The following is a 25,507-nucleotide window of genomic DNA, read 5'->3' on the forward strand; positions in this document are numbered from 1 at the left end:
CCGGGGAAAAGGCAGCACGGATCTGCCAGCCGCGGCACGAGCAGGTTCCCTGGCACAAGCAGGATGGATATGTCAGCCACAGCATGGGCAGGATCCCTGGCACAGGCAGGATTGATCCATCAGTCACAGCACAGAGAGGATGGATCCATTATCCCTGGCACAGACAGGATGGATCTGTCAGCCATGGCACAGGCAGGATGGATCCATTACCCCTGGCACAGGCAGGATGGATCCATTACCCCTGGCACAGGCAGGATCCCTGGCACAGGCAGGATGGATCCATTATCCCTGGCACAGACAGGATGGATCTGTCAGCCATGGCACAGACAGGATGGATCCACTACGCCTGGCACAGACAGGACCCACGGCCCAGCCCCAGTCCCTGGCACAGCCCAGGTCACCTCCAGCACACCCACAGTGACACTGGGGCCATGCCAGGCCACGCCACCCCTGTGCCAGCAGGGCCCAGCCCTTCCTCACCACCAAGCCCTGCAGATCCAGGGCAGCTCCTCCATGGAAAGCTCTTTCCAAGGGTCCCCACGGCTTTGCTCCTTGCACTGGGAATTTTGGGGGGTTCTGAGGTGCTGCCAGTGTCACCAAGGATGGCCGGTGCCACCAGAGCCCAGGAACTCGAGCTGGGGGGGGAAGGGGCTGTGGGGGCTGAAGGTGCCCCCCAGTGAGGGACGTTCCCAATCCATCCACCCCTCACGTCTCCAAATGTCTGGCACTGAATGCAGCCGGTGCTAATGGAGGGGGAATATTCATGATTCCCGATTCTGGGAGCGGCGCCGGCAGAGGTGCAGCAATGGGGGTGTTCCCACTGCTCCCACGGCTCCAACCCGCAGTGCTGGGGAGGCTCCCGCTCCTGAGCACGGAGGGATGGGTGCCCTGGGATGCACACGGAGCCCTGGCCCCGCTGGGACCCCGGGGGACCACCCCGAGCTGGGAATTGGGGGTGGGATGTGAGCCTGGGCCAGGCCTTTGGGCTGGAGCTTCCCTGTCCTGTCCTGTGCAGATGGAGCTGCGGCTGCGCCCTCCCTGCCCCACTGGGTGATGGCACAGTGTGGCCCAGCTCTGTCCCCAGGGTCCCCTCGGGCTGGTGACCGGGCAGGATCCGGGGCAATGCCGGAGCTGCGCCTGCTTCCCACCCGGAGCTGGGAGATGGGAAGGGAGCCAGTGCAGAGGCTCATCCCACGCTAAAATCAGGGATCGATTCCCGAGGCACAAGGGCCGGAGCATTAATTGCAGAGCTCAGCTCTGTGCCAGGACCGAGGCGCTGCTCCAATTCAGCGCAATTTCCCATGCGCTGAGGAATTCCAGCAGCTCCCGAGGAGCTCAGAAGGTCAAAGCTCCTCTCTCCCAGCAGCGTTTTCACGCTCATCCAGCCGAGCGGCAAACAGCCGGGGCTGGGCACGGACCAAGCCTCTGGAGCGGCTCCCGGAGCGCGCCAGGCTGGAGCAGCATCCCCAGCAATGCGAGCTGGCAGGTGCCTGGATCTCCCTCCAAGCATCGGTGTCACAACACCAGGCAGGAATTACAACAGAGGAATTGCAGCACTTAGCGGGGAGCGGCTGGGGAAGGATCGCGCCGGCTCTCCGGGGATTATTCCTGCCACGCGGCAGATCCCGGGCTCGGCGGCAGCAGATGGGCCGAGCGCGGCCTGCTCGGAGCAGCGCGGCCCCGGGGCCTCCCGGAGCTGCTGCCTCACGCAAAAGCTGCTCCGTAATTGCTGGCAAGCTCCTGCCCAGCTCCCCGGCCGGCCGGCTGCCCCAGCACCAGCCCGGCTCCTGCTGCCGCTGCTGCCTGCTCCCGCTCCGCCGCCGAGCTGCTGCTCTCCGAGCCATGAGCAATTTCCTGGGATGCCAGCAGCTGTAATCCATACGGGAACCCAACTGTGCCAGCTCGCAAATGAATCCGACCCGGAGCAGGCCTTGTACCTGGCGCTGGCAGCTCCCCTGGGAGCCGGCTCCGCAAATTTGGACATGGGCAGGGAAAACGCTCCCGAGGCAAAGCGGAGCCCTCCCCCAGACCCCCCCAGTCGAAATTTAACGCCCTGCGCTGCCGGGAGCCGCCGTGCCGCAATCCAGAGGCGCGGGTTAAACACCGAAGGGCTGCCTCTCCAGCAGGAATGACTTTGGGAGCGGCAGGAGGCTCGGCAGCAGCAGATGCAAGCAAATCAGTTTTTCCCGGCGCAGCACTTGCTGCCCGGAGGGCACATTCCAGGTTCCCAGAACATGCTGACTGCACTCGTCTTCTCCCTGGAAGCGACTGCAGCTCCCATTAAATATTGATCCGGGAACTCCGGTGCCCCCGCGCCTCCTCTCCCCGGCTCTGCCAATATTTAGAATCCATTAAAGTCGCGTGCGGAGCACTCGGAGCCGCGGCGGCTCCGCACCGGCCACGCCGGCAAATCAGTTCGGTTACACAAGCCTGGATGAGCTGCCATGATCCCTGTAGCTGTAATTTAGCGGGAGCGGGCCCGGATGAGTTCATGGCTTTGTTCCTCGTTAATCTTTCATGCTCGTTGAGTGCGGAGCAATTTGTGTAGTACAAACCCTGCGCCACAAATCGCAGCCGCGACCTGCTCCGCGCGCATCCCGCCCGGCATTCCCAGCGGGACCACGGCCCTGGATTCAACCCTGCATCCCGGGAATGGCTCTGGGACTGTCCTCGTGGCACCCACAGGGACGGGGAACGGCTCTGGGACTGTCCTCAAGGCACCCACAGGGACAGGGATTCATCCCCAGGAACAGCTCCTGGGACTGTCCTCACAGCACCCACAGCGACAGGGAACAGCTCTGGGGCTGTCCTCAAGGCACCCACAGGGACAGGGATTCATGCCTGGGAACAGCTCCTGGGACTGTCCTCACAGCACCCACAGGGACAGGGATTCATCCCCGGGAACGGCTCTGGGACTGTCCTCACAGCACCCACAGGGGCAAGGACAACAAGGTGGGGACACGTGGGGGCGTTCAGCTGAGCTGGGGATCCCCGGCTCCTCCAGGCTCGTTACCAGAAGGATCATGGAATGCCGTGGGTGGGAAGGGGCCAAAGGGACCCTCCAGTGTCACCCCTGCCGTGGCAGGGACAGCTCCCACCATCCCAGGCTGCTCCATCCCGTGTCCAGCCTGGCCCTGGCACTGCCAGGGATCCGGGGCACCCACAGCCCCGCAGCCCCAGGGATTTGTGCCGGCGCCTCCCTCCCTGCAGAGGGTCTGGCAGAGCCCACCCAGCCATTCCCGCCTGGCAATCGCTGCCTGTGCCAGCCCCTCCTCCCAGCCCTCGCCTGGCAGGGCTGCGGCATCGCCCGCGCTCCCGAGGGTGCCAGCGCAGCCCCTGCAGGCCCAGGAACGTTCCCAGCTCCCGGCGAGGCGCTGCCAAGCCGTGCAGCCGCCCTCTTCCCCAAATCCAGCTGGCTGCTCCCTGGAAAAGCTCCCGGCGGACACCTGCAGACCATCTGTCGAGCGGCACCCACCGAGCGGGGCCGGCCCCAGGCTCTCCATGGGCATCCAGGGTGGCGCGGAGCCGGGAGCAGCAGCTCTTTTCCAGGGATGCAGCAGCTGGCATTGCTAAAAATGGGTGGGACGGGATCTTTCCCAGCTCCTTTCCCAGTCCTCCCGCAGGGTTATAAATCCAACTGGAACGGCCTCAAAAGCTGAGCTCCGGGGGCTGGGCCGGGCTGCCCTTGGCCCCAAGGTCATTCCCTGCCCTTCCTGCCTCCGGCAGGGCTGGCAGAGCTCCAGGCAGGTCGCGGGTACAGAGCCCTTCCAACCCCACAGAAATATGCCAGGAGCCAGCGAGGCACAGGGAAAGCAGCAGAGGGCTTTGACAGGCGTGGGTAAAATGCTCCCTGAAACCTGCTGGAATGTGGCAGGAGGAGCAGCCACATCCACCACCCCTCCCAAGGGAACGAGGGACACGGAGCAGCCACGAAAAAACTCCCAGCACACAAAAATCCTGAATCCAGGAGTCAAACCCTGGCACCTCCTAAAGCAACTGGAACCCCAGAGCCCTGGAGTCACTGGGATCTGCAGGACACAGAGTGTCCAGAGAGCCAGACACAGCCATGGGAATCCCACGTGGCACCACCACCAGGAGCACCCTGGAACATCCCACATTCCAGCTGGGATGCTGATCCCTGGTGGTCAGGGTCCCACGGGAGCAGGGCCTGGATGATCCAGCAGCTCCCTGCCTTTGGAATCACAGCAGAAAGCCAAGAAACCTGCATGCAGCTCCTCCGAGAGCTGGGAAAAAAATATTCAATCCCAAATCCATCTGTTCTCCCTCTTTCTGAAGCCATTTCCAGCTTTCCTGTGCTGCCAGCTTTTCCCTGCCGGGGTGGTGGCAGCTCTGGGAGGCTCCCATTCCTCCAGAGCAGGCAGAGCACCAGGATCCCCCATCCCAAATCCTGGCCAGAGGGGCCTGGGGTCCCTGCCCAGCACTGGTGTAGGGCAGAGCGACAGGAATGAGCTGCCATCCAGGGGAAACACGGAAAACCACAGAGTCTCAGCTCCGCATCCCTGGAAAAGACATCTGGAAGTGTCCCGGTGCCATTCTGACAATCCCTGGAGAAACCCCACACCTGCAGTGCCAGCCTGATCTCGGCTGTGCAGGTGGGACCAGGGACTCCTGCAGCAGCTGGGAAAGGAGCTGGGATATCTCTGCTCCCAGTCCCACTTCCAGGGCTCCCAAAAGCCCCCAAAAGCAGCCTCCAGGTCCCTGCTCCAGCCGGGGGCACTGCCCCAGTTCCAGCTCCCCGGCTCCCAGCCCACCCCCGGCAGCCCGCCTGCTCCCTGCTCCTCCCGTTGAATCAGGATCCATGTGCTCGGCTCCCCCTCCTCCGGAGAATTCCCAATTAAGAGATCAATTTAGATAAATTGGGGATTGGAGCAGATTTGTGCTGCAACTGCCGCAATCCAGAAAATTCCGCCGGAGCGGCTGACGGGGCCTGGAGCGCGGCTGTCCAAGGGAACGAGCTGGAGACTGGAAAAGGGAATGGAAATATCCCAAATATCCAAATATCCTCTGGGAACTGTGGTGGCACCGACAGCCAGGGAAGCTCTGAGGCAGAACCAGCACAGCTGGATCCAGCAGGCCTGAGCCCCTCTTGCTCTTCATGGGAACTGGCTCTTCCTCCATCCCATGGAACTGCCAGGCACGGCTCAGCTCCGCCTCTGGATGGATCCAAGGCCAGCAAAGTGCCCCAGGGAACAGCATGGATCCATTTCCAAAATGGATGGATCCCAAACCCCACCACAGGTTCAGCTGCACCTCAGGAAGGGCTTCCCTGCATCCACAGGCACCTGGAGCATCCCAGGGGCTGGAGCATCTCACATTCACAGCCCCACATGGGGGCTGCATCCCAGGGAGGTTCCAGTCTTCCCAGGGAGATTCTAACCACGTCAGAGAGAGGTTCCAGACATCCCAGGGAGAGTCCAGCCATCCCAGGGAGACATTCCAGCCTTCCCAGAGAGAGATTCCAGTTATCCCAGTGAATTTCGAGCCATCCCAGTGAGTTTCCAGCCATTCTAATAAGAGTTTCCAGCCATTCCACTAAGAGTTTCCAGCCCTTCCAGTGAGATTTTCCAGCCATCCCAGTGAGTTTCCAGCCATCCCAGTGAGTTTCCAGACATTCCAGTAAGGGTTTCCAGCCATCCCAGTGAGTTTCCAGCCATGCCAGTGAGTTCCCAGCCATTCTAATAAGAGTTTCCAGCCCTTCCAGTGAGATTTTCCAGCCATCCCAGTGAGTTTCCAGCCATTCCAGTGAGTTTCCAGACATTTCAGTGAGAGTTTCCAGCCCTTCTAATGAGTTTCCAGCTATCTGGATGAAGACTCCACCCATCCAGGCGAGGTTTTCCAGCTGTTCCCCCACCCCACAGCACCAGTGCAGCACCTGGAGCAGCAGGAGATCCATCTCCACCCCGACCCGAGACATTCCCAGACAGAGCCGAGCGCTGGGGACGCTCCCGGCCGTCGCTGCCGGGATCCATCCAGCGCCGGGAGATGAAAGGCTGGAGATGAAAGGCTGCAGGATCCCATCACACTCCGTTTTCCGTCTGTCACTTCCCATCTCCTCCAGCCGGAGCCGTGGGAGCAGCAATTAGCGCTCGGCGGGTCGGGATGGGATTCCCGACGGAGCTGCGATATCCCGGGGCTCCTGCTCCGGCACGGACGAGAGGCTGGGAGAGCCCTCAAAGGGGGGAAAAGCCTTCCAGGGGAGCCTGCAATCAGCCCTGAACTGTACTTTATACATTTCATATTTTATATTAAATAAAGGTATGTATGCTCCTAGAATTCATATGGATGCCAGCATCGCTGAGGCTGGGAAAGCCCTCCAAGGTCACCGAGTCCAAGCTGTGCCCAGTCCTCACCTTGTCCCCAGCCCAGAGCCCTGAGTGCCACATCCAGGAATTCCTTGGACACCTCCAGGGATGGGCACCCCAAATTTCCCCTGCCAAGGCCTGACCCCCCTTTCTATGGGGAAATTCCTGCTGATTCCACCCTGAGGCTGTTCCCTCTCCACTGTCCCTGGGAGCACAGCCCAAACCCCTCCACTGGTGGATTTTCAATAAATGCTCAAATGTTACAAATACTCCCATGGACTTGCTGTAAATCCTGACACATTCCACAGAGGTGCCCACAGAGAGATGTCCATGCTGATATTTGATCCATAAACAGATGTGTCCACACTCCCTGAGCTCCAGATCCACGTCTGGAAAGGCAGCTGGGATGGGGGTCCCCACCCTGAGCCCCAGCGAAGGTGGGTTTGGTCCCTTGCGGAATTCTTGGATGTTTTTTCCGTAATTTTAACTGCTGGTGTGGAAGGGAGGAGCAAACCCATCATTAATTGCACTGCCAGGTAATTAATGACAGCGCCAGGGACGGAAACATGACGGAGCCACGGAAGGATGAAACCCAGGGAGAAATAATTGGATTTAACAGGAGCATCCCAGGCCAGAGGGACCCCGGTGGGGCAGAACTGGGACCAGTACAGGACATAAAACCTCCCAGTCTGGATCCCAGGCAGGGCTGACACAGACACAGAACCCGGACCAGCCCGAGGAAGAGGAAGCAGAGGAGGCAGAAGGAAGCAGCTCTTCCTCTGAGGATTGGAAATTCCACACTTCCTGCCCCCATAAACCCTGGATGTGCCCTAAAGGCACAGCTGATCCCAAATGCAAATCCCAATGCATAGGAACAGCCAGTTACGGACACAGAGCAGCCACGGGGCTGCGATCCGGGGACCTCGGGGCGCTGGGATGTGACACTGGGGTGCTGGGAGGGGACATTGGAGTGCTGGGATGTGACACTGGGGTGCCGAGATGTGACCTCAGAGTTCTGGGGCATTGAGGTGCCAGGATGTGAGCTCAGGATGCCAGGGACGCACAGGGACACCCCAGACCGGGGCACAGAGCCCACAGTGCAGGGATTCGGGAGGAGCTGCCCGGCTCCGGGGCCCGTCCCGGAGGATTCCCAGCGGATCCATGCGGCGGCACGGCGCGGCGGGCACTGCCTCTCTGCAGCCTCCTTGGAGACTGTGACTGCTCCCAGGGGATCCCGAGGGGACCCCGCAGCTCCCGGCCCCGCCAGCCCGTGCCAGAGCAGCAGCAGGAAGAGGCAGTCTGGGAAGGCATCCATAACTCCGCGTGGCCAGAGCGAGGCGGCGTGCAGGGAGGCAGGAATTTCCAAATTCCCGTTCCCACAGCAACGCGGGGTCACCTCGGGAGCCGTCGCCCACCGGCACGGCCAGGCTGGCTCAGATGGAAAACAGCCTGGAAAAGGTGGGTCTGGAGCAATCCTGGCTCGGCCCCATCGCGGGCACGGGCAGGAGCCTTCCCAGGAGCCTTCCCGGCATCTCCAGAGGCTCTGAAGGAGGAGCAGGAGGGAGAGGAGGGATGTGCCAGGAACAAGGCAGGCGCTCCGAGGGTCTCGGGAGCTCCGTGATCCCACAGCTCTGAGTGTATCAGCCATGGTGGAATGCAGTAACAGAATGCTTTTCCCTGCCCTGAGGAGCCCCTGCTGGACGGGCATCACCGAGAGACGGCAGGAAATGCCCAGTTCTGCACCCCCAGAGCTGTCCCAGAAAGGGACACAGGGATTGGAGCCACATCCTGGCTCCCAGAGCAGCTCCAGAGCTCCGAGTGGGATGGAGACTCTGTGAAGAGGGATCAAGCCCTCATTCCAGTTTCTGGAACAGCTCCAAATCTGTGAGCCGGGTCAAGGAGCCTCTGTGTGATACAGGAATCAAACCCTCATCCCAACTCCTGCAGCAGCTCCGGAGCTGTGAGGGGATGAGGGAGACTGGACACAGGGACTGATTCATCATCCTGACCCCTGGCACAGCCCTGAGCTCTGGGCACAGTCAGGGACACTCTGTGTGACACAGGGACTGATCCCTCATCCTGCACAGCCCTGAGCTCTGGGCACAGTCAGGGACACTCTGTGTGACACAGGGACTGATTCCTCATCCCAGCTCCTGGCACAGCCCCAGAGCACTCGGCAGGGCCAAGGGCACTCAGTGGGTGCTGCACACAGACCAGGGCCATGTCCTGCTCCCCAGCCCAGCTCTGGAGCTCCGGGCAGGGTCAAGGACACTCCCCGTGCCCAACCCCAGCCCATCCCGGCGCTTTCGTGTCCCTGCCGCGCGCTCGGATCCAGCTCCAGCAGCGCCGGCCTGAGAGAGCTCAAACACAGAGAGCAGGGACCAAGCTGTGCAGGAACAATGTGACTTTTGCAGCCCTTCCCAACGTTCCAGAGCCTGCCAGGAACCCATCGATCCCGAGCCGCCGGTCACGAGCCAGCCCTGGTGTCCCTCGGAGCGCAGGACACGGCAGCTGCTCCTCTGGGTATGGGGAGTCACAGAGCCCAGCCAGCCCCACAGCCCAGGGGAAGGGAAACCGAGCATTCACCCCCTCAGGAGCAGCTGCACGGCCTCCCGTGCCCGCCCCACGAATGGGGACACGAGGGCGTGAGGCCACAGGCACCGGCATCCCTAAGGAACATCCCAGCAGCTGGGAGCGCCCACGGAACACGGGGGAAACTGAGGCAGGACAAGAGGCACGGAGCCGTCTCCCTGCAGCCACCAGTGCACGCTCCAGCCCTTCCCAGGCCTCCTGCATCCCACGGGATGGGCTCCAGCAGGAAGGGAAAGGGGGCATGGGCATCCCAGGGGGAGCAGGACCCTCATGGGAGGGGGCTGCATACAGAGCCGACCCTGCCCCTGCCCACCCCCTTCCCATCCCGCTCCCATCCCCTCCCTGTCCCTGCAGTGTCCCCTCCCTGTCCCTGTCCCCGCAGTGTCCCCCGGCGCTGTCCCCTCCCTGTCCCCTATCCCTGCAGTGTCCCCTGGTGCTGTCCCATCCCTGTCCCTGTCCCCGCGGTGTCACCTGGGCGCTGTCCCCTCCCTGTCCCTGTCCCCGCAGTGTCCCCCAGCACTGTCCCCTCCCTGTCCCTGTCCCCGCAGTGTCCCCCAGCACTGTCCCCTCCCCGGGCCCTGTCCCCGCGGTGTCACCTGGGCGCTGTCCCATCCCTGTCCCTGCGGTGTCACCTGTGCGCTGTCCCCTCCCTGTCCCTGTCCCCACAGTGGCCCCCGGCGCTGTCCCCTCCCTGTTCCTGTCCCCGCGGTGTCACCTGGGCGCTGTCCCCCTCGAGCCGCGGGGGCCGGATGCTGGACAGGTGAATGGTTTTGTGGTCCCCAGAGTTGAGCTTCACCACGATGGCGTCGGCGTTGAGCACCTGCATCACCTGGGGACAGAGACGGAGCTGAGCGTGGGGACAGCGGCCACCTGGGCACAGCGAGGGCCAGGTGCCACCGTGACACCGGCCCTGCCACCCTGGCTGCCATCCCCAGCACAGGAGCAGCCCCAGCCCCAGCCTGGCTGTCACCAGCGGCTCCTGGCACGGTGACACGTGGCACACCAGGGCACTGCCAGCCGTGTGTGTGCTGTGCCAGGGCTCAGCCCCTGGGCTCCATTCCAGAGGCAATTCCAGAGGGGCAGGAGCAGCAGCTGGACACTGGACAGGGGATGAGGGGAGAGCAAGGACAGCCCATGGTGGGAGCAAACTAATCAGGATCATAAAGTCAGGGAATCCTGGGATGGTTTGGGTGGGAAGGGACCTCAGAGCCCCTCCAGTGCCACCCCTGCCATGGCAGGGACACCTCCACTGTCCCAGGCTGCTCCAGCCCCAGTGCCCAGCCTGGCCTTGGGCACTGCAGGGATCAGGGGCAGCCCCAGCTGCTCTGGCAATGCCAGCCCAGGCAGGAATTCCTCATTGCCAAGATGCCACCCATGGCTGCCCTCTGGCAGTGGGAGCCATTCCCTGGGTGCTGTCCCTGCAGGCCTTGTCCCCAGTCCCCCTGCAGGCCCTGCCAGGGGCTCTCAGCTCTCCCTGGAGCCTTCTCCTCTCCAGGTGAGCACCCCCAGCTCTCCCGGCCTGGCTGCAGGCAGAGGGGCAGGAGGATCCCAGTGGGGCTCAGGACACACGTGTTTAGCACTCCCAGTTCTCCAGCCCAGCTGAGTGGAGTCACTGGCTATTCCCAGGGCAGGACAGGAACCTTCCCCTGCCTGCTCCCAGCACAGCCCAGTGCCCCCAGTCCAAAAGGCTCCCACTGCTGCTTTTCCAGCAGGATCCCAATCCCACACATCCACAGGGGGAGGCAGGAGCTGAGCCCGCTGCAGCCCTCCTTGCCCAGCAATCACACCCGCCCCTCCCAGCGTGCTGGGCCGGAGGGAGAGCAGGATTTAAGGAATTCTGATCCGAGCAGACACCACAGGGCACGGCAAAGCCCTCGGGAACGTCCCGGCCTCTCCCGGCTCGCAGCTCCTGCATGTTTCCTCGGCAGGAGCAGCCCAAAGCCGTGCGCCTGCCAAGTGGAGTAATCCAATCTCACGCTCCAGGGCATGCAGGGGCGAGGAGGGAGCGGCCTCTCTCCTTCCTGCCGCCCAAGACTCGGGAAAAGCAGGATGCGAAGCGGAGCCGCTGCAGCCAGGGCAGGGCGCTGCGGGTCAGCTCCGGGGGCACATCCCGCGCTCCATTACACATCCAGCACATGCTTCCCCGGCAGCCGCGGTCACATCCCATTTGCTCCCTGGCAGCAGGAGGCAGCAGCCGGCCCGCGGCTCCCGGAGGGGCGGCCCGGTCCGATCCGATCCGATCCGGTCCGTGCGGGACGGGACGGGCCCCGCCGGCCCCCAGCGCCCCTCCCCGGCTGAGACGGGATGCAGGACACGGGAGGCAGGCAGCAGCACACGGATGCAGCAGGACACGCATGTAGGGCATGGGATGCAGCAGCACACGGATGCAGCAGGACACGGAATGTAGGACATGGGATGCAGCAGCACACGGATGCAGCAGGACACGGAATGTAGGACATGGGATGCAGCAGCACATGGATGTAGCAGGACATGGACGTAGCAGATGATGGGATGTAGCAGGACAAGGGGTGCAGGACACAGGATGCAGCAGGACGCAGAGGTAGCAGGACATGGATGCAGCATGTAGGATACAGGAGGCAGCAGGACGCGGATGGAGCAGATGATGGGGTGCAGCAGGACTTGCAGCAGGACACAGATGTAGGACACAGGATGCAGCAGGACACGGCACCTGGGACATTGTGTCTCCCAGGCAGGACAGAGCTGGGTGGCAGCAGGAGCCAAGAGGGACCTCCAGAGTCCCTGCAGGGCCCTGACCCAGTTACAGAGGGTCCCTGCAGGACACAGAATGCAGCAGGATACGGGATGCTGGAGGACAAGGGACACAGCAGGACGTGGGGCACAGGACAAGGGACACGGTACACGGGGCACAGCAGGACATGGGACACAGGACAAGGGACACAGGTCATGGGCACAGCAGGACATGGCACCTGGGGCCAGGGCTCCCGTGGGATGCTAGTCCCAGGCAGGACATGCAGGGTGGCACGAGGGTCACAGGGGGTGACATGGTGACAGAACGGTGACAGAGCAGCGACTCAGCACCGCCCCGGGGCCGGGGCTTTTGTCTCCCCCACGCTGGCAGCCCGCTGCAGCCACTTCCCTTATCCAATATTTATTGTGGCTTCTCCTGCCTGCGAGAGGCCCTTTGATAACGGGATTGGAGGGATTATTTTTTAAAGCTCTGCAGCTGTTTCTTGCAGAGCCAGCACGCTCCGGCTGCGCTCCCCACGTCCCCCGGGCTGGGAGCAGCGAGGGCAGCTCCGGAGTGTCCCTGTGGCACCGGCCACCCCGGTCACCCCCATGCCACCACCGCTGCAGGGCAGGGAGCCCGCAGCCCTCCCCTGTCCACATTTATCAGGGAAGATGCTTTTCCTCACTGCAAGAGCTGGGCCAAACAAAGCCTCCAGTTTTCCACCCCGGGCTTTGCTTGTCCCCATACTGGGGGCACACAGGGAGGGAGAACTGGGACCAGTAGAGGACACAAAACCTCCCACTCTGGGTGCCCTGGGCAGGGATGGCACAGACCCAGAGCCTGGACCAGCCCGAAGAGGAGGAGGAAGAGGAGGAAGCAGCAGAGGGAAGCAGCTCTTCCTCTGAGAATTGGGAATTTCACCATTCCAGGGCTCTGGCAGCACAACCTCACCCCCACAAACCCTGGATGTGCCCTAAAGGCATAGCTGATCCCAATCCATAGGAACAGCCAGTTACACACACAGAGCAGCCACAGGGCTGCAATCTGGGGACTTTGGAGCACTGGGATGTGACCCTGGGGTGCTGGGATGTGACACTGGGGTGCTGGGATGGGACCCTGGGGTGCTGGGATGGGACCCTGGGGTGCTGGAATGTGACATTGGGGTGCTGGGATGTGACATTGGGGTGCTGGGATGTGACCCTGGGGTGCTGGGATGTGACATTGGGGTGCTGAAATGTGACATTGGGGGCCAGGGATTCCACCTTTAGGGCGGGTTTCCCTGGGAGCTGGGGAGGACAAGGAGCCCCGTGCCTGGGGACCATGGGGATGTGTCCCCAGTCCCAAAGCTGCTGACTGCTGTGCTCCTAGGACAGCATCCCTGTCCCGGGACAGCACCCACTCTTGGGATGCACAGGGAGCATCCCCAAAGCTGAGGGTGACCTCCTGCACCCCAACAAGCACAGTGGCACTTGGGGAGCCGGAGCCCAGCACCAGGAGAGGCTCGAGTGTCCCCCCACCCCAAAAGTGTCCTTTAGAGGGGTTTTGGCAGGGTCTGGCACTCGGCTCAGCCCAGGAGCAGCTCCCGGGCTCGGCTCTGGCACATCCCCCGAGCTCGGGATGGTTTGGCCGCGACCAGAGCTCCCAGCAAGGGGAATAAAGCCCGGGATGGTCAGAGGAGCCGGGCCGGGCTCAGGAGCGAGGCAGGGCAGCAGAGGGGCGGGACACGGCCCGGGGGCTGCCGCAGCCCCCCCTGCAGAGGATGGCTCCAGCCCAGCCCCGGCTCCGCAGCAGCGTGTCCCAAATCCCGCTGCTCCCAGAGCAGCTGACGCAGGCATTTCGGGAGAGAGCCTCAGCCCCTCTGACATTTCCCTTCCTCTCCTTTCCCCTCGCCCCTCACCAGCCCCACAGCCGCGGGCTGGCCGAGCCTCCCCCGCTCCCCGGCCCGGCCCTGTGCCCCCGGCGCCGGCAGCCGCAGCCAAAACCAGCCGGAGCCCGTTTGCCGCGGCTCATCAACGGTGCAAAGGCAGGTTGGGATCTTCCTCCTCCTCCTCCCCCTCCCCTCGCAGCCCCTTCCAGCAGCTCCTGCGTCAGCTCTGCCGCTGCGAACGAGCCCCGCTGTGCCGAGCACGGAGGCGGCTGCGGCGCCATCCCTGCCCGCCCGCTCCGTGCCACCGGCACCGGCACCGGCACGGGCCGAGCCCGGGGAGCCGCACGCTGCCCAGCTGCGGGCCCCGCGCTGCCATCTGCCCTCCTTCTCCCTGTCGCTTGCGATTCCGGGCGCGGGGAAAAACAACAAAAAGCCCCCAAAGTGACACCGAAATGCGGGGGCGCTGCGGCTGCCAAAGGCCAAATTCCAGAGCCCCGTGCGAAGAGCAGGAGCGACCCAACAGGCGGAGAAATGCCAGTCTCCTCCCCGAAAAGCAGGACGCGGTGTCGGCTGCCTTTGGGGGCTCCCGGGGACCCCGCAGAGCCGGGGAATTGGGGGCATCCTGCAAACTCTGCCCCCCAACCCACCCCACAGCACCGGGGGTCGGTGCCCACCATTGCCAGGGGAAAGCCGGATCCCATCGCTCCCGGGCACGGGGGGCGACGCTGCTGATCCCAAAGCCAGCCCGGACATCCCCCTCCAGAGACCGGGGGGCCCCGCCTGCTGCTATCCCACAGAATCACGGCATGGTGGAAGCGCCGGGAGCATCCAGCCGCCCCCTCCAGCAGCTGAGCGGAGCGTGACTGACGGCGCTGGCACCGCTCCTGGCACCGCTCCTGGCACCGCTCCGGCGGCAGCCGCTGCCAGCGGCGCTTCCCGGCGTTCCAGAGCCGGCACGCGGCCCTGCCGTGCCCACGGGACACCTGCCCAGGTGCCATTTGTCACCGCCGCGTCCTCGTCCTGAGGGATGGGCTCTCAATGCCGGCCCCCCTAGAGCCCCTCCGAGCTCGGTGTCCCTGCACTGCTCCCACAGGGAACGCCCTCCCTGGTTTGGGCAGGTTTTGGGGAGCCCTGCTCCTGTCCCAGCCACATCTGAGCCCCAGAGCAAGCACAGGAGCCATTCCCAACCTCATCCCCGCGGACACGAGCCAGCAGTGCCACAGGGATCAGCTCTGAGCAGCTGCAGGAGCTCCTGGCTGTCCTGGCAGCTCCAGAGCTTCATCTCTGCTCTGTTCAATCCCCAGCATTCAAGAGACCCCCAAAGTCTGCCAGGCTTGATCCCATTCCTACTTTTCCAAGGAGCTGCAAGGTTTGATCCCATTCCTGTTTTTCCCCAGGAGCTGCCAGCTTTGATCCCATTCCTGCTTTTCCAAGGAGCTGCCGGGTTTGATCCCATTCCTGCTTTTCCCCAGGATCTGCCAGCTTCGATCCCATTCCTGCACCCCCCGAGGAGCACCCAGGCGAGGCCAGGTTGCTCGGACACGATCCCGATCCCGGCAGGACCGGAGCAGCCGGAAGGACCCGACCCTGCGCAGGGACCAGGCCGGCTTTCCAAGAAATGCGGCTGCTGCCCATGCCCAGGGAAACTCCAGCGGCTCGGGAGCCGCGGCCGCTGCCTGGGCGAGGCGGCAGCTCCATCTAGTGGGGCCGATGCCGCGGATCCCGCCCGGATCCTGCATCCCACCGGGACCGGCCCGGATCCTGCATCCCACCCGGATCCCGCAGCTCCCGCATCCCACCCGGATCCTGCATCCCACCGGGACCGGCCCGGATCCTGCAGCTCCTGCATCCCACCGGGACCGGCCCACGCTGCTGCACCTCCCTCCTGCACCGGCTGTGCCATTGGATCTGTGCTGGGGCAGGGATTGCCGGGCACCCATGGGCAGGGATTGCCGGGCACCCATGGGCAGGGATTGCCGGGCACCCATGGGCAGGGAACACACCAGCACCCACCAGAAGAGGGGCTCAGCAGCATCTCCTGCCTTTGGGAGAAGTGGGAACCAATCCATGGGGCAGCCAATCCCTGGGAGGATCAGGAATTGATCCATGGGCAGCCATTCCCTGGGAGGATCAGGAATTGATCCATGGGGCAGCCATTCCCCCATGAGTATCAGGAATTGATCCATGGGGCAGCCAATCCCTGGGAGGATCAGGAATTGATCCATGGGGCAGCCAATCCATAGGAGGATCAGGAATTGATCCATGGGGCAGCCAATCCCTGGGAGGATCAGGAATTGATCCATGGGGTATCCAATGCCCCAGGATGATCAGGAATCAGTTGAGATGCAATCCCATCCCCGTGGTTCTGCCTGACCAGAGTGAGGTGCCAGGACACCCCCAGTCCATGCCCACAAACCAAAGCCCCTCTCTCTCTCTCTCAGGGCTCCTTCCCTTCTCCTGGGCATCCCTTCTGCTGGAGATCCCAGAGCACCCTGGCATCCATGGCCAGGATCCAGCCCAGGGAAGCCCCTCTGGGGTTTGTGCAAACCCATGGAGAGGCCAGACAGCACCATGGGCACCCCGTGCTGTGCCCCTGCTCCCCACATGTCCCTGCCAGCCCCGCTCACCTTGGCCACAAACTGTTTGTCCTTCTGATCCAGGTTTGCCGTGGGGGCCACGTAATCCCTCCAGATCCTCAGCTTGCGCTCCTTGGCAAACCTGCGGGGTGGGGACAGCGGGACACGGGGCTGGGACACCTGGACGTGCCGGGGGTGGCACTCCCAGCAAAGCCCCGGGGAGAGATGGAGGGGAGATCCCATAAATCCCACCCAGGATCAGCCTCACGGGGCTGGGGGGGCTGGAGTCATTCTGGGCACCCCATGGGTGGGATCAGCAGAGAGCAGTGGGAACAGCTGGGTGCAGCAGGATCAGCAGGAGCAGAAGGAACAGAGGGATCAGCTGGGACCAGCAGGAGCAGAGGGAGCAGCAGGGTCCCCGTCCCACCTCTCGGCCGCGCGCAGTTTGTCGGCGCCGCGCGTGTAGACGGCGATGGACCAATCCACGCAGCGGGCAAAGCCCTCCTTCAGCAGCAGCTCCGTGATGTTCCCGTTCTGTGGGGAGCACGAGAGGGCCCGGGGTCAGCAGGATCCCCCCAGGCCCTGTCCCTGCTGGGGGGCACCTGCACAGCCCCTTCAATGTCCCCTGAGCTCCCAGTGCTACTGGAGACCCCACCAGTAACACCCCCTGCCTCTGCCCTCCTCACAGACCACGATGTCCCAAACCCACTGGGAAACAGCCCAAAATCCCAGTGACACCCCAGGCCCTGCCCTCCTCATAGACCAGGATGTCCCAAACTCCACAAATCCCAGTGACACCCCAGGCCCTGCCCTCCTCACAGAGACCAGGATGTCCCAAACCCACCAGGAAACAGCCCATGAATCCCAGTGCCACCCTCAGGCCCTGCCCTCCTCACAGAGACCAGGATGTCCCAAACCCACCCATGTCCCGATTCCCCCACTGGGAGCACCCTGTGAGCCCAGAGTGTCCCCAGCCCTCTGAGGCAGCCCGTGGTGGCTCTCACCGGGTGCAGGATGGTGCCCAGGATGTTCTGGTTGTGGCAGCTCTCCAGGACAATCTGCACGTCCCTCTGCAGCAGCCGGGACTCCGTGAAGAATTTGGCTTCGGCCGCGAACGGCTCCGGGACCTCGGAGTCGGCCTCGCGCTTGAAGGTGGGACACTGCGGGGCACGGGGACAGTCAGGGCACGGAGGGGCCCAAATCCTGAGGCTGCCCCCATTCCCAGCCCCAGGGGTGTTTTGGGGACCGAAATTGGGGAATCTGTGTAAGGACAGAGCCCTTTGACTGCCCTGGGAAACAGGGACCGACTCCAGTTCAGGGACACATAGACAGGGACCTGGAGCTGCTGCAGGGCTGGAGCCCCTCAGCTCCCAGGGAGCCAGGCTGGGAGAGCTGGGGGTGCTCACCTGGAGAGGAGAAGGATCCAGGCAGAGCTGAGAGCCCCTGGCAGGGCCTGCAGGGGGACTGGGGACAAGGCCTGCAGGGACAGCACACAGGGAATGGCTCCCACTGCCACAGGGCAGCCATGGGTGGCATCTTGGCAATGAGCAATTCCTGCCTGGGCTGGCATTGCCACAGCAGCTGGGGCTGCCCCTGCATCCCTGGCAGTGCCCAGGGCCAGGCTGGACACTGGGACACCCTGGGACAGTGGGAGGTGTCCCTGCCATGGCTGGGTGGCACTGGAGGGGCTTTGAGATCCCTTCCCACACAAACAAGTCTGTGATTCCTTGAACTTGGACAACAGCAGGAATTTCTCCATAGGAAGGATGATCAAACATTGGAAGGGGCTGCCCACAGAGTTCAAGGAATTTCTGGAGGTGGCACTCAGGGCTCTGGGCTGGGGACAAGGTGGGCACTGGGCACAGCTGGGACTGGATGGGCCGGGAGGGCTTTCCCAGCCTCAGGGATCCTGAGATCTGTGAACTCCCAGTGCAATCCTGACCAGGGTGTCTGACAGCCCCACCCAAGCCACCCATGATTAATGATGACACCTCAGGGTGCTTCCAGCCTGGTACTGCGGGTGCAGCAGGTGACAAGGATGTCCCTCCATCCCTCCCTGCTGCAGCCTGGGACCCAGACAGGGGGCAGGAGCCACGGAGGTCGGACAGGGAAGGAATTGGGCAGTGGGATTGGGGCAGAGGGAATGGGGCAGGGGGAATGGGGCAGGGGGAATGGGGCAGAGGGAATGGGGCAGGGGGAATGGGGCAGGGGGAACGGGGCAGGGGGAACTGAGCAGTGGGAATTGGGCAGTGGGATTGGGGCAGGAGGAATGGGGCGCAGGGAATGGGCTCACCTTGATCCCCGAGAGCATGACGGTGACCAGGTAGAAGTCGGGCAGGAGCAGGGCCCTCACCACGCTGCCGTCCCGCACGTGCTCGATGATGGCTGCAGTGACACGGAGCTCAGCCCGCTGGGCTGGGGACACACGGGGACACACGGGGACAGGGGCCAGCTCACCATTGACGGGTTTCTGGTGCAGGGAGTCCACGAAGTGCCGGGGGTTCTCCAGGGTGTACTTGAGGTCGCGCACGGTGTGCGAGCCCGTGCCCTCGCTCCACATGCCCTTCTTGGCGCTGCGGGCCTGCTCCTCCAGCTCGGCCAGCCGGCTCTGCTCGGGGCTGTGGGCACGGGGGTCAGCCCCGGGGGGCTCAGGGCCATCCCCCCGAGCCCACCCAGCTCCTCCCACCGCCCGTCCCGGGGGAATGCAGCGGGAAGCGTCTCCTGCTGCCATGGATGGGGAGGAGAGCCCGGGAACCCCTCCTGAGGCTGCTCTGGGTACCACGGGGCAAAGGCAGCGGCGTTCCCGGCTCCCAGCAGGGCAGAGCCAGTCTGGGAGAGCAGGGAAGGCACATTCCATGGGAATCCAGGGATCAGCCCGGCCCTGCATGCACAGGGAGCCACTGAGGGGTCACCAAAGTGGGCACAATCTCTTCCCAGCCCTGGCACAACAAACTCAGGGATATTGAACAGAGCAGCTGGGGCTGCCCCTGCATCCCTGGCAGTGCCCAAGGCCAGGCTGGGCACTGGGGCTGGAGCAGCCTGGGACAGTGGGAGGTGTCCCTGCATGGCAGGGTGGCACTGCAGGGGCTCTGGGGTCCCTTGCCACCCAAACCATTCCATGACTCCATCACCCCACAAACGAGGCTGACCCTGCCCTCATGTCCTGCCCCTCTGGAATGGATCCTGCCCCCACAGCTGCAGCCCTGCACAGCCCAGGGATGTGAGGGAGCCCAGGAGAAGCCTCGGCTCTGCTGGCACAGGGATCGCCCAGCCAGATCCAGCACCAGCCATGTCCCAGCACCTCCTCTGCAGTGGCAATGATGGGGACTCAGCCCCACCCCAGGAGTGACTGTGGAGGCTCCCAGGGAGTCTCTGCTCCACAGCCCATGGACACAGCTCCAGTGCCTCTGCATCCAGGGAAGGAGGCAGCCCCTGCCAGCCCCTGCCCAGCCCCAAAGCCCTCGGGACACCCCAGGGATGCCTGTGGGATGTGGGCACCTCGGAAGCTGAGGAGCAGGGCCTGGCCCTGCAGCTGAGGGATCCAGGGGCTCCGTGCCCGAGCGCCAGCCCGGGATTGGGATCAGCATGGGGATGGGATCAGGATCAGGACCGGGATCAGGACTGGGATGGGATCAGGACGGGATCAGCACATACTTGTTGGCTCGGATGCCCTCCCGCCGGGATGCCAGTCCTTCTGCCACCAGGGACTCAGCAATGTTCTCACCGTTGGTGTCTGAGAGAGGAGAGCAGCAGGTGAGAGGAGCCAGAGGGACACGGGAATGGGGCAGCATTCCCAGTGATCCAGGTAAGCAGTGCTGCAACAACCCCAGAGCTCCCCTGGGGACACAGCCTGGGCTCCCTCACCCCCTTTCCATGGGGAAATTCCTGCTGTGCCCACCCTGAGCTGCCCCATCCCAGCCTGAGGCCGCTCCCTCTGCTCCTGTCCCTGCTCCCTGGGCTGTGCCCTCCTGGCAGGGACTTGTGCAGAGCCACAAGGGCCCCTGAGCCTCCTCTGCTCCAGGCTCAGCCCCTGCCCAGCTCCCTCAGCCCTGCTGGGGGCTCCATTCCCTTCCCAGCCCCATTCCCTGGGCACTGCAGCCCCTCCAGGGCTCTCCTGAGCTGCCCCCAGGATCCCAGGGGGTCCCTGGGCAGGGCCAGCACAGGGGACAGTCCCTGCCCTGGGGCCGTGCCCATCGCCCTCCTGCCCCCCGGGCTCGTGCCCAGCCGCTGGCACAGCACCCCCAGGGCCTTTCCCAGCTTTCCAGCCCCCTGCCCCATCCTGGAGCTGAGCCCAGGGCGGCACCTGGCACCTGGCCTGGCCGTCCCCATCCCCCTGCAGAGCTCCTGCTCTCCATCCTCCCCAGGCAGGAGCTGCTGCAGGGAATCTGTCACAGCATTCCCACATTAACGGCGCTCAAACCCTGACAAACTTCATCAGGAAACATTTTCTGCCTCATTTCTCCCGCCCGCGCCGCTGCAGGCGGGGCTGGAGCAGGGCCGGGGACGGCTCCAGAGGGGCCCCAGCACCCCAACCCTCCCCAGCCCCGCTCCCTGCCCTGGCATGGCCCTGGCTGCAGGGCGGCTCAGGGGAGAGCAGAGCAGCAGCTCCCCAAAGCCAAGGTGCAAATCAAACACTGCATTCCATGGTCCGTGATCTGGGGGGTCCTTCCCTACCAAAACGTTTGTGATTCCAACCCCCCCCTCTGCAGCAGGGGATCCCCATCCCACAGGGCCCCCCAGTCCCACCAGGAGCTCAGAGTGCACCGTGGCATGTCCTGAGTGAGAAGGGACACACAGGGACCTGCAGCCCTGCACCCTCGGATCCCAGAGCCATCCTGGGCCCCCTCCCTTGGCTGAGCCCCCTGCCCCATCCTGCCAACCTCGGGATCTGCCTGGGACGTCAGCAAGGCTGGCTGGATGAGCCCATCCCTGCTCCTGCTCTGGGACAGGCTCTCAGTGCCATGGGAATGCCAGGAAACACCCCGAGTGCCACGGGAATGCTCTGAGTGCCACAGGGAGCACACCTGGAGCAGCTGCTCCCCCTTTCCAGCCCATTCCCACATGGAAAACAGCCGAGTCCGCAGGGATGTGGGGCTGAGGGCACCCAACCCTCAGTGCCCATTTACCCCAAAACTCAGCAGCCCCTTCCCTCCTTCCCACGGGACTGGTACCCCAAATATCCCAGGGCAGGGCTGTCCCAGCTGCACAGGGAGCATCACGGGGAGGGAGAGCCCCAAAACCCACCCGGAATGCTCGGAGTGAATCCATTGTGGGATCTCAGCCCCAGACAGGCAAGAGATTTGTAACAACATGAAGGATGGAAAAAGGGAAGCTGTGGGAATTCACCCAGAGCTGCTCCTTGTGTCCACGAGCTCTGGCTCAGCGGGGATCAGCACTGGGCATTTCCCTCTCTCCCAACACTGGGAATCCATGGAGGAGCAGGAATGCATCCTGCGGCTGCCACAGCGCACCCCAACACCTCCAAAAGGCATTTCCAGCTGGATTTGTGCTTAGGGCACTCCAGGCTGAGCCCAGGAATGCTCCTGGAGCAGGGAGAGCAGGGCTGGAGCTTGGAAACCTGGGGGGCAGGTACCCCTCACTGCCCTCCCAGAGCTGGGGGCCATGGAAAATCACGGAAAAGTGACAGGGAAGCAGGCAGGCATCCTCCTGCTGATGGCACAGCCCAACACAGCCCAAACGTCCCCTTGTGCTCTCCCCCAGAGCCACCTTTTCCCAGGTAACCCATCCTGACCCTCCTTTTCCCAGGTACAACACCCTGGATCCACCTTTTCCCTGGTACCCCATCCATCCTCCCCTGTTCTCAGGTACCCCACTGAGGCTCACCTTTCCCCGGTGCCCCATCCATCCTCCCCTTCCCCAGGTGCCCACCCAGGCTCACCTTTGCCCAGGTACCCCATCCATCTCCCCTTCCCCAGGTGCCCCATCCATTCTCACCTTTCCCCAGGTGCCCACCCAGGCTCACCTTTGCCCAGGTACCCCATCCATCTCCCCTTTCCCAGGTGCCCATCCATTCTCACCTTTGCCCAGGTCCCCATCCATCCTCCCCTTCCCCAGGTACCCCATCCATCTCCCCTTCCCCAGGTACCCCATCCATCCTCCCCTATTCCCAGGTACCCCATCCATCTCCCCTGTCCCAGGTGCCCCTCCATTCTCACCTTTGCCCAGGTACCCCATCCATCTCCCCTTCCCCAGGTACCCCATGCATTCTCCCCTATTCCCAGGTACCCCATCCATCTCCCCTTCCCCAGGTGCCCCTCCATTCTCACCTTTGCCCAGGTAGACCATGCCGTACTCGCGGCCCTGCGGGGTCTTGTACTCCACGGTGAAGCACACCTCCTTCCCGATCAGCTTCTTCCGCAGGAACTCCCGCGCGGGGAAGCCCCAGGGCTGCGGGAGGGAGGGAGGCACCGTGAGCCGGGGGGCCCGGGCAGGGCAGGGCAGGGGGAGCGGCCCCCGGTGCCCCCGGAGCCCCCGACTCTGCTAGGAACCGGCTCCCGGGGGGCAACTCCCACCAAGGGGCTCCCAGGGGGCTCCCGTGGGGCACCGGGAGAGCTGTGGGGCAGGAAGGCAGCGGCGTTCGCAGCCCGGGCAGCCCCGCCGGGGTTCCGGGGCACGGCAGGCTCGGGAGCGCGCTCCCGCTCCCGTTCCCGGTGCCGTTCCCGCTCCGGCCCCGGCGGGTGGGCGGGAGCGCGGCCGGAGGTGGGAACATGACGCGCTCATAAACAATTAGCGGGGCTGACAGGCGTCACTTTGGCAGAGAGTGACATTTAGAGGCTGTTGGGAAGACAAAACTCCCCAGGGAGAGCAATTATCTGCCAGCGCTGCTCCCGCCGCCCCCGGCCCGCGGGAGGGGGGCCGGGCCCGCCGGCACCGAGGGCACCGAGCGGCTGCGGGACCGCCCCGGGGCCCCGAGCCCCAAAACAGCCACAGCGTGAGCCCCAGAGCATGCCCCGAGCCCCAAAGCACCCCCTGTGCCCCAAAACAGCCACAGCGTGAGCCCCAGAGCATGCCCCGAGCCCCAAAGCAGCCCCTGTGCCCCAAAACAGCCACAGCGTGAGCCCCAGAGCATGCCCCGAGCCCCAAAGCACCCCCTGTGCCCCAAAACAGACACCCCATGTGCCCCAGAGCATCCCCCGGGACCCCGAGCATCCCCCGAGCCCCAAAACAGCCACGGCGTGTGCCCCAGAGCATCCCTGAGTCCCAAAGCACCCACTGTGTGCCCCAAACCAACCACCCCATGTGCCCAAAACCACCCCCGTGTGTGCCAAACCGTGCCCTGGGTACCCCAAACCACCCCTTTACGTGCCCCGAACAATCCCACGTGCCCCAAACCAATCCATGAATCCCAAACCGCCCCCCATGCCCCGACACAGCCACCCCACGTGCCCCAAACCACCCCTTCATGTGTCCCAAACTCTTCCATGTGCCCTAAACCATCCTGAGTCCCAAACCACCCCCTGTGTGCCCTAAAACAGCCACCCTATGTGCCCCAATCCACCCCCTCTTATGACTGAAACTCTCCCATGTGCCCCACACCATTCCTCATGCCCCAAACCAGCCTTCCCATGTGCCCCAAACACCCTTTCGTGTTGCCTCAAACCAGCCCATGTGTCCCAAGCCATCCCCCGAGTCCCAAATCTCCTCTTCACGTGCCCCAAACCACCCTGTGTGTGCTGCCCACAGCACCGTGCCAAGTGCAGAGGGACAAAGAAGGAGAACACCCCCCCAAGCCCCCCATGTGACTCTGCCAGGCCACCCTGTCCCTGTCCCCATGGGTGTCCCCTCACCTCGTCGGGGGTGTTCTTGCTGTTGGGCTGGCTGGCGTTGGCACGCCGTGCCAGGCTCCCTGCCCCATCCCTGTCCCCATCCCTGTCCCCTGTGTCCCCATGGGTGTCCCTCACCTCGTCGGGGGTGTCCCTGCTGTCGGGCTGGCTGGCGTTGGCACGCCGTGCCAGGCTCCCTGCCCCATCCCTGTCCCCTGTGTCCCCATGGGTGTCCCCTGTGCCCCTCACCTCATCGGGGGTGTCCCTGCTGTCGGGCTGGCTGGCATTGGCACACCATGCCAGGGTCCCTGCCCCATCCCTGTCCCCATGGGTGTCCCCTGTGTCCCCTCACCTCGTCGGGGGTGTCCCTGCTGTCGGGCTGGCTGGCGTTGGCACGCCGTGCCAGGCTCCCCGCGCGGATGTTGCTGAGGTTGATCTGCCGCTCCGGGGGCGGCCCACCACGGGGCTGGCCCCGCACGATGATGGCACAGCCCGACAGCACCTGCGGGGACAACGGGGACACCGGCGTTAGTGGGGACAGCAGGGGTTAGAGGGGACAGCAGGAACTGTGGGATAACGGGGTCAGAGGGGACAGCGGGGCTCACAGGGGACAGTGGGGACAGCAGGGGACAGGGGGCAGCCCAGGGCACGGCAGGGGCAGCGGCGAAAGGACGGAGACACTGCACAGAAAGGTGACGTAGCATGGACACACACAATTCCAGGGACACAATTCCAGGGATGTGCCCTGCCTTGGCAGGGCTCCGGAACTCAGCATCACTGAGTGCCACGGGCCTGGAGAGCCAGGAGCTGCCCCAGCTGGAGATGGGGGTCACAATCCACGTGCTGGGCTGATCCCCGGCAGGGCAGGGGGATCCTGTCCCTGTGCCCCCTCAGGTGCTGCCCCAGCCCTGGGGACAACATCAGAAGGACCTGGAGCTGCTGCAGAGAGCCCAGAGAGGCCCCGGAGCTGCTGCAGGGCTGGAGCCCCTCAGCTCCCAGGGAGCCAGGCTGGGAGAGCTGGGGGGTGCTCACCTGGAGAGGAGAGGGATCCAGGGAGAGCTGAGAGCCCCTGGCAGGGCCTGCAGAGGGACTGGGGACAAGGGATGGAGGGACAGCACACAGGGAATGGCCCCCACTGCCAGAGGGCAGCCATGGGTGGCATCTTGGCAATGAGGAATTCCTGCCTGGGCTGGCATTGCCAGAGCAGCTGGGGCTGCCCCTGATCCCTGCAGTGCCCAAGGCCAGGCTGGGCACTGGGGACACCCTGGGACAGTGGGAGGCGTCCCTGCCATGGATGGGGTGGCACAGAAGGGGCTTTGGGGTCCCTCAGAGCTCAGCACATGGGGTCACCTCCATGCACACAGAATCCGAAGGAGGATTTGGAAAATCGGGATTTTGCAGCGGGTGATGAGCCCAGCTGGGCCATGTCCCACCACAGCTCTGGCTCTGCGAGCTCCGGGCTGGGCAATGCCAGCCAATCCCCTCTGCCAGGGTTCCCTCACACCCCCAGGCGCATTCCCCAGGTCCTGCAGCAGGGCCGGGCTCCGGGCCAGCAGCCAGGCTGTGCTGGGATCTCCCTGTTCCCAACAGGATCTCTGACCCAGCCTGGGGTCAGTTCCAGTGCCTGCTCGCAGGGATCCCAAACCCCTCCAGCT

General features: G+C 64.0%; 1 protein-coding gene across 1 annotated transcript in view; it reads right to left on the bottom strand.

The window, feature by feature from the left end:
- The window catches only part of SND1 (staphylococcal nuclease and tudor domain containing 1), a 72,840-nt gene that overhangs the window by 44,931 nt on the left and 2,402 nt on the right, over positions 1-25,507 (bottom strand). The window contains exons 2-10 of the mRNA XM_063153591.1: positions 24,205-24,354; positions 22,356-22,476; positions 19,723-19,801; positions 18,526-18,686; positions 18,362-18,453; positions 17,073-17,228; positions 16,496-16,602; positions 16,120-16,210; positions 9,631-9,744 (exon numbers count right to left, since the gene is read on the bottom strand). Coding sequence (XP_063009661.1) covers positions 9,631-9,744; positions 16,120-16,210; positions 16,496-16,602; positions 17,073-17,228; positions 18,362-18,453; positions 18,526-18,686; positions 19,723-19,801; positions 22,356-22,476; positions 24,205-24,354 — 1,071 coding nt within the window. The remainder of the gene's footprint in view (positions 1-9,630; positions 9,745-16,119; positions 16,211-16,495; positions 16,603-17,072; positions 17,229-18,361; positions 18,454-18,525; positions 18,687-19,722; positions 19,802-22,355; positions 22,477-24,204; positions 24,355-25,507) is intronic.

This window comes from Melospiza melodia, chromosome 4 (assembly GCF_035770615.1).
Source record: "Melospiza melodia melodia isolate bMelMel2 chromosome 4, bMelMel2.pri, whole genome shotgun sequence".
Classification (NCBI taxonomy): Eukaryota; Metazoa; Chordata; class Aves; order Passeriformes; family Passerellidae; genus Melospiza; species Melospiza melodia.